Here is an 8,691-nt window from a genome sequence, read left to right as displayed (position 1 = left end):
CAGCAGGAGGCAGTACAGACTCCGTACCACACAGTGATGCATCCAATGATGATGCTCTCAATGGTGCCCTGGTAGAAGGAGCACATAATGGAGGGGTGGGGCACTGGCTCTCCTCAGTTTGCGGAGGAATTAGAGGCGTGTTGATGATCTATAATGTGGGGCTGCCATATGGATTTGTCAGAATAACGAGACAGGCAGCGCCCTTGTATTTCTGTTGAAAATCACTAGCATTAGGCAGTTCTCCAGTTCTACTAATCCTGACCCATCTGATATTCTTTTGCGTTCTGCTATCTTTGATCAGTTTGAGCCTGTATCTCTGCCGATACTATCTGAACTGGTTCACCACATGAAAGCATCTTACTGTTCTTTGGATTGTTTGCCGACTAGACTTGTTCAAGGATGTTTTTGACTATGTTTAAGGACAGGCTCGGTTCCAGATGCTTTTAAAAGAGCAATTGTCCAGCCTCTTCTCAAAAAGCCAAATCTTGACCCTTCTAGACCAGAGTCCAAAATATCTTTTATGTCTAATGTTCTGGAGAAGATTGTTTTTATCCAACTTCAGTCTTTTTTAACAGATAATGGCATTGACAAGCAATTTCAGTCTGGTTTTAAATCAAAACATAGTACTAAGTCTGCATTATTAAAAATCAGTAATGACATCCTGTTGGCTAAGGATGCCGGGGATTCAGTTTTATTTCAGGGGACAACCTGACTGATGAGAGGTACAGCAATAACAGAAGATTCAACCTGCTACTTCGTTTGGTTTGGACAACTTAAACTTAACTAAAAAATTGAAAGTGTATTTTGAGGTTTTCTTTTAATATCTTCTATGCAAAAATTGTTTTTAAACTTATGGTGCATATACACGAGGTCTAGAACTCTTTCATTTGTTTTGTGGTTCATAATAAAACGTTTAATGAAGCAAAGAGTAATCCTACTGACCGAGATCATTGGTGACCTTATATGTGCCGTCTGCAAACACCCAGAAAAAGACTCCTTTAGCGGTGCGGACTGACTGTCCTCCCTTATCCACCCTGGCTGCTATGAACACACCACCGGTCTTAGCGCTCTCCATGTACACATCACATGTAACTGTGAGGTTCTGCCTGTAACACACCAACACATTTAGATACAAAACTGGTACAAACCTGGATTTCAAACATTTAGGTTGCTATATTCTATTCTCACTGGGCCACAAGTACTGAAAAAGTACCATCATCTCACCACTGATAATCTCCTATGACACTGATGGTCTGGTCAGCGTCTGATGTCCATGTGACGGGTCTCTGAGTCACAACTTGTCGTAAGGTGAAAATGTGAGGTCCAGGGTCAGTCAGGTTAATGTAGTACTCAAACACCCCTGTCTGATCAGCAAAGTTTGGGGCTTCAGAGAAGGGAGGGGTTCCTAGAGGAGGGACACAGAGATGGCCAAGGATTATTAACACCTTTGTTTTGTCACCATTTTAAGTATCATTGTAAAATGTGGTACTATGCTAACTTGGCATCAGTACTTGGGTATAATTCTTTATGTTGTATGCGGTCTCCACTCTTTTCAAGAAATTATTTTCCTGGACATTTTCAATGACCGAAGACTGATGTGTCAAATGGGAATCACACCTTAGATTACAAGTTTCTCTCTGTGCAAGTGTCTTTAAAATGCGTCTTGGACACTGTTCATGGTTTCTGCTTGCCCTCAGACAAACATGGAATATGGACACAGATGCACTTCTATTCATACTATTCTACACGTGCACAGTAGAAAACATGATGCTAACCTCCTGACAGCAGGAACAAGAGCTCCTTTGAAAACAGTGTGTGTAACTGCTCAACAAGAATAGGTCCAAGGATGACTTGTGACACCTTTATTCTATTTGTGACCAGGATGACCTTTTAATGATTTATAACCAAATCTGAACTTTAATAAAATAATTTGGTCAAATTCCAAAAGCTGTCAAACTCTTTTTTTTGTCAGAAATCCAAATTTCATGAAGAATTACATTAAGAAATGACTCTTAATCTGGCTTTTCTATATGCTACTTACGAACATGAAAATCGTCCTTGTAAACTTTAGGGAAACAAGCTGAAGGAGGTGGGTCTGGGTGACTGCCTTTCCGTCCTGTTGTAATCGTAGTTAATGTGTAAACCTCGTCTTCAGCCAGATTTAAGGTGAATGAGCCATCTAAAAGCTAAAATTGTCATAAACATGTAAAAGACTTAGATTCAACCTTGTCAGTATCTTAGCTTAGTGTGAAAATTTAATGGAGGAAGACTCCTTCTCCTGAATTTCTCAACTGTTGCTTTACCTTCAGTGGAGTTAGTTTCTCAAAGAAGGAAGGCTGTTTCGTTTTGAAGTTAAACTGTGACCGCCATACTTGGAGCTCCTTGATGGAGGCCTGTTAAAAGTAAACAGCCTTTTAGAAGACAAAAGAATCACGCCACAACTTGTAACAGTTCTATGAAAAGCTCAGATTAACTTACAAAGGATCCCTTTAGCTGGAAAATTGCTTTCTGAGATGTCACATTAAATGGAGGCAATGGAGGTCTTATGCAGACTGAATGATCATGAGTCTTTAAAAGAAACAAACATATCTCAAGAACAGTTGTCATTAACAATATAACTATTATCAGGGCAGTTACTGCTTGTTAGTAATGTAACACAGGAGGCTCCACGACAGTTCAAAAGCTGACAGCTAAGTTCCATTTGAAACCTTGACATATAGTTCTGTAGTCTTCATCTTCTGAACAGCTACACCTTAAAACAACTTTATTCTGTGATTCTTAAAGTAATTATTTAATTTAATAAAACCAGGTAATGAAAACAGATGCATTCTTGCTTATAAGGTTGAAGAAAATAGGAAAGCCTAACTTGCCATGGTTTCTATGACAACAGTGAGGTTTCCTCTGCCATCAGTCAGGGCTACAAAACTTCCACCTTTTGCCAGATGTCCAACAGTGTCCAGGTAGGTCCATCCTGGCTGGGCGAACTGTGTGGTGTGGGCTGCAAGGAAAACAATGCAATAGAAAAAAAGAGCTAAAATAAAATTTGTTCAACAGATATTCTTTTCACAAGGCGCACGACAATCTGTCAGGGCAGAGCTATCAATGTAAATTATATATAAAAATCTAATTTTGGACCTTTAACTACCTTCAGATGTCCCAGTACCTGATTAATTGTTGGTAAAATGACTGGTTTTGCCTAAATCTAAAATAACTTTTCTAAATTACTGAACACTGGACAAAGCCACTTTTCTTCTACAAGATTATGATACCATTCAGTTTCAACATTGCATTGTATCTTGTAAGCAATCAAAACACATTACAACTAGCTAACCATTAAACAGCATCTCATTATTTTCCAGTTTGACATAATTACTAGCTTTTCTACACCAACTACTCCTCAGTTTACCCGAATTAACCTTTTTGACCTTGCATAGCAATGCGTTAAATTTTTGAAAGTACATTGTGTTGTTTTTATTGTTTTGCACAGAACATTCATTTGTCATGATCACACATTCAGGTTATTTGTATTATTGCTGGATTTGCTCTATCAAGTGCTTGAATGAGCAACATATTTGAAACAAAGATGTCTTAACGCAAGTTTAAAAAAGTGTTGGTGCAAAGTTAGAGTGATATAAGCTAAGTGCACAAAAAGCAAGTTTTTACTTCACAAGCCATCCAGCTGCATTTTCAGTAGCAACTTTAAAGTGACATGTCCCACTGACATCCCATGTGCTGTTAAGATGTTAGCAGACCTGTGATCCAGATAGGAGACTCCACCACGTAGCTGCCGCTCCAGGGCTCCTTAGCTGTCATCAGCCCGTCCCTGCCAAAGGGCAGCTCTTCATAGTAGCTGGCCACCAGGTTCCAGGAGATGGTTCTGGAAGAATAATTGCTATCAACAAGCACAGTGGCGCACAGGGTTTTCCTGCATAGTTACAGGCATTCCTTCCCTTCTTGATGTTTTGATGAATTTTGTACATCAAACTTCAAATTGTTTGTCTTTTTTTACATAAAATAAACTCATAACAAACCTAGAACAATGATTTTTTAACTTTTCTTCTGTGCAAGTTTAAAATGAATGGATAATATAAATGAAGAAATGATCTAAAAACAATTTGATAAAATTAGGCAATCCCAACTAAGTAAATAAATACTGTATAATTTGTCAGAAATGCTGATTATTTTGCCACAAAGTTTGTTGTGTAATTACTTACGCAGTCATGTGTCCATTGACATAGTTCTGGTTGAGGATGCGAGCCCAGCAGCCTCCACCCACCTCATCGTTGAAGGTGCTGTAGTCCTCTGACGACCACAGCTTCTTATTTGTCTTCAGAGCCTCTGTCACTGTGGTGGTGCCTGGATAGTGGGCCCTGGACATCACGCACACGGTCAAAGTAATATGATAAAAAAAAATAAGAGCACTCTAGAACTCGTGGGTGTTAAATTTTGAAAATGCAATCTGTGATAGGAAACGGATATGTATTGCGCACCAAACAGCCAGATCAATACACTAAGGTTTAAACTGCCTAATAAATGATAAACATTATACAGTAGGATCAATTTCACATTCCAGTACACACCTAGCTGTCTGTGTTTGACAGCATCAATAAGTGTGCTTATGTTAATCTGTGTTGGACTAACAGCTGCTGGCAGATTGTCAGTGTTACACCACAGAGAACGTGCTGCTGTAGCTACAAAGGATTCAGAAAGTAGCCAGACCCTATCAATGTTTTTACACTTTTTACTATGTTTCAGGCTCATCTTAAAATGGGTTCAGTTTTTTTCACAAACATAAAGTGAAAAGGCTTTTGAGTTTCTGTAAATATATTTAAAAAAGACTGAAATATCCCATTTACATAAGTATTCAGACCCTTTGTTATGACACTTGCAACTGAGCTCTGGTGCACCCTACTTCTATCAATGGTCCTTGAGATGCTTCTACAGCTCGATTAGAGTCAACCTGTGATGCATTTAATGTACTGGATATAATCAGGAAAGACACACCTGTCTATACAAGGTCTCATATTTGATGGTATATGTCAGAGTGAAAACAAAGCCACGAGGTGGAGAGAGCTGTCTGCAGACCCATGAGACAGGATTGTGTCAAAACACAGATCTGGGGAAGGATACAAAAAAATTTCTGTAGCACTGAAAGTGCCCAAGAACACAGAAGCCTCAATCATTCTCAAAGGGAAGACATTTGTAACCACCACTAGTCTTCGCAGGTCTGGCCGCCCAGCCAGGCGGAGTAATCGGGTACAAAGGGTCTTGGTCAGACCGGCAACCAAGAACCCAAGGGTCATTAGTTCCTTTATGGAGATGGGAGAACCTGGACAACCATCAGTGCAGCACTCCACCAATCAGGCCTCTGGTAGAGTGGCCAGATGGAACCCATCCCTCACAATAAGAGGCAACAGCCTGCTGGGAGTTAGGCAAAAACAACCTGCATGACCCTCAGACCATGAGAAGCAAAACCCTCTGGTCTGAGGAAACAAAGACTGAACTATTTGGCCACAATTCCCAACAGTGCCTGTGGAGAAAGCCAGGCACTGAGCATCAGGGTCTGAAACCTTCTGAAACCACTGTACGTCATAGGCTGACTGTATTTTTAGTTTAATTGAAGATTAAAAAGCAGCATCTAACAGGACCAAAGTGACACAAGTAGGTACATTTACATGATGTTTATGTACGGCAACTGAGGACAGAATTGATTGTTGGCTTGTTCAACAAGCTATGGTGCACAATAAGATGTGCTCATGTTTGTAAGTCAATTAAGAGAGTGACTTTAGCAAGAAAGCTAATGTGGATTGTTGTCTGTGGCTCTGTGTTGTGTAGCAGCTGCTGTCTGGCTCAGTGTGACCACTGTTCTGCCTGTGATACAGCTATGAATCACAGCTTTAAGATTTGATTAGCTGGATCTAAATAAGGTATCCAACCTGTGTAGATGAACAGTTTTCTACTGAATTAACAAATTTATCCCTTTTGGTTTCTGTTTTTTTTTTCCTCAAGAGAAAACACAGGGCAAGAGAGCTACAGACCAGACAAACATAGCATTTCATTTCAGCTGGACTAAGCTTCTGCACACACCAGTTTCTACACATTGACAACACACTCACACTACAATATAAACTACTATGTATGCATATTATAAAACTGATCAGAATCAGTCACAGAAAATATGATTGGTGCTTCTCTTGTAGCTTAAAAACCACAAGCATATCAAAAGCTACTCATGCAGAAACACAAACAGCAAATGCTGGTTTTAAAGACACATTGTTAGTGCTGTACAAATATAATCAAGCAGGTAAAGAATATATACTCAAAGCTTTTAGAGATGACTACATATTTTTAGCACTTATCACCTGTTAATAGCTCGGTAGTTTCAGGCACAAGCGGGTTAGAGAAAACAGGCTATCGCTTGCAACAGAGGCTGTGCATGCAAATTTAATGTTCAGAGAAGGATCCTACCCTATCACATCTACAGCTCTGCTGAGCTCAGGGTCTAGCAGTAGAGACGGGGCAATGGGCTCCCACAGGTAGTCACTGGCTATGATCCTGACCCTGTCCAGACCATTCTTATCCAGAGTGTACCGCAGCAGCTGATACAGTCAGGCAGACAGTCACAGAGAGAGATGGAGAGCAGAAAAGACAAAGCTATGAAAATTTGAACTTTGACTGGCTTTACAGTTTTTGCTGCAACCATGTAAAACTTAGACAATTGCAAAAAAAACTTTTTTTTTGGAAATAAGGCAAATAAATTTTAAAGCTGCATTGATTTTTTTTGGCCACTTTGGGTGCAGCTAAACAAACTGAAACGCCGATCAAGTACTGTCAATGTACAAGGCTGATGTGTTGAATGTGTTAGCAAGACAGCAACATGATTAATCACTGGAAGATTTGTTCAGGTCCATGTGAGGAATTTATATAAAATCAAACAGGAGAAGCTTCTTCAGTTCTGACCAAACAGTGTTGAGGCCCAAGTATTTTACCTCTGTGGAGTCATTAACACCTTGAGGGCTGTCCAGGTCACATGTGGATCATTGCCCCACCCAGCCATCATGTGGGGCGTTAGGCCACAAGTCAAGGTGCGGATGGGTGTTAAAATGCCTTGAGAGAGGTGTCAGGACTGCAATATAAGTGACTGATAAACTGCATCAACAAAGCTACTGCTACACTGCTACATGTAGTGCCCACAAACTCCTACGTAGGTATCATGTCTAAAAGGAGCTATATGGAGACCACATCCTCTGTTTAGAGATGGTCATTCCAGTTTGACATAGATGGCTTCCTTCATTCCTGATTCAAACCACATCTTCTCCAGCCAAGATGTGTACAGTGTTGTCTTCAGCAGACCATTCCTTGTCCTTCTGATACAGGTGGATTGCTCCGAGTCTCACAACAGGCCCATTCTACATCAGAACTTGTCATGACTTATACAACCTGCATGTCTCCAATACCTGGTCTGTCAGCAATTCAAGTGAAAAGAAAACCCATAAATCAGCTAAATTATTCTGTCTAGCCCTAATAAATGTTACTGTACCTGTGGGTTTATCACCAAGAGCAACACCTTTAACATTACACAGTCATTTGACACACTGTTTATATAAAAATACTGAGTGGTTCAGCATTTAAACAACCCAAGACAAAGATACAATATAGTATTTCCTTTTTTACATGATAGCAACAATATACTAGCAAAATTGTCATGCTTTATAGGAAAATACTTTGCCACATATGCAGATGTACTACTCTATATCGGAGCATGCACATACAGTACGGAGTGGATAAAGTTTATCTATGTTTGAACTGTCACTTTTCACTAGACATCCAAAAGAAAAACAGCCACAAACATTCAGCTTGCAGTTAGCTGTATAAATAAGATAGAATTACAAGCAACACAAGGCCAACTCACAAAGTGTTTTATGCAAAAACACACCCTAATGCAGTGGACATTTCATCATATGTGCATCATGTGTTTAGTCAATCAGTTGTCAGGGATCAAACTGTCCTTCACTGAACTCGTAGCATGTGGTGAAAGTCATAAACTTTACAATGTAATTCCCTTACCACTGGGTCAAATGAGTGAGAGTTTTAAGTGTGTTATTTCAAGCCAACTCTGTGTGTGACTTCAAGGTGGTTGTACTTACCCAATCACCTCAACAGAATCATTAAGTTTCGTGTCAGAAATTATAGATTTAGCGATGGTCCAATCGCCATCTGCTGCGATGATGCCAACACCAGTTAGACCAACGTTATCCAGTGTGTTCCGAAGCACCTTAGCAACAGAGATATGCTCTCAGATGAGCTCAGCTAGAACATAAAATCATCTCAACTACTGAAAATCAGTGTCTCTCACACAGGATACAATGTTGGTGGCTGTTTTTCCTCAATTCACAGTTGAGATGAAGCTAACTCGTAATGCACTAACATTTATCAGTCAGATCAGTGAGAGGGAAAGATACAAGATTAGGATTACCTTGATGTACTTGCTGTCATAGCTTCGCTCATTCCAAATCTGAAGAGATGAAAGTGTAGTTTAGTTATACAGCAAACCTCTCCAGGTTTATTTGTATTTTTCTGCATAAACTCAATTACTACAATGCAGCCTTTAACACAAAAAGGGTTAGATTTGATTTGATTTATTCTTTCAAGCATGTAAAGACAGTTGATATGACAACACACATAATTTTA

General features: G+C 39.7%; 1 protein-coding gene across 2 annotated transcripts in view; it reads right to left on the bottom strand.

Annotated features, from left to right (window-relative positions):
- Nucleotides 1–78: 78 nt before the first annotated feature.
- Nucleotides 79–8,691, bottom strand: part of galcb (galactosylceramidase b) — a 21,190-nt gene continuing 12,577 nt past the window's right edge. The window contains exons 6-15 of one of the 2 annotated variants that reach the window (XM_020599309.1): nt 8,477–8,515; nt 6,469–6,599; nt 4,215–4,370; nt 3,753–3,877; nt 2,871–2,998; nt 2,479–2,568; nt 2,304–2,393; nt 2,042–2,186; nt 1,225–1,405; nt 79–1,106 (exon numbers count right to left, since the gene is read on the bottom strand). In XM_020599309.1, the coding sequence (XP_020454965.1) occupies nt 935–1,106; nt 1,225–1,405; nt 2,042–2,186; nt 2,304–2,393; nt 2,479–2,568; nt 2,871–2,998; nt 3,753–3,877; nt 4,215–4,370; nt 6,469–6,599; nt 8,477–8,515 (1,257 nt within the window). In that variant the 3' untranslated portion in view covers nt 79–934. Of the gene's footprint in view, nt 1,107–1,224; nt 1,406–2,041; nt 2,187–2,303; nt 2,394–2,478; nt 2,569–2,870; nt 2,999–3,752; nt 3,878–4,214; nt 4,371–6,468; nt 6,600–8,147; nt 8,276–8,476; nt 8,516–8,691 lie in introns of both variants that reach the window. The other variant, XM_020599310.1, reaches the window with a different exon arrangement.

The sequence above is a fragment of the Monopterus albus genome, unplaced genomic scaffold (assembly GCF_001952655.1).
Source record: "Monopterus albus unplaced genomic scaffold, M_albus_1.0 scaffold40.1, whole genome shotgun sequence".
Lineage (NCBI taxonomy): Eukaryota > Metazoa > Chordata > Actinopteri > Synbranchiformes > Synbranchidae > Monopterus > Monopterus albus.
The sequence above is the reverse complement of the archived record's forward strand: the minus strand, read 5'-3'. Positions and strand labels throughout refer to the sequence as shown.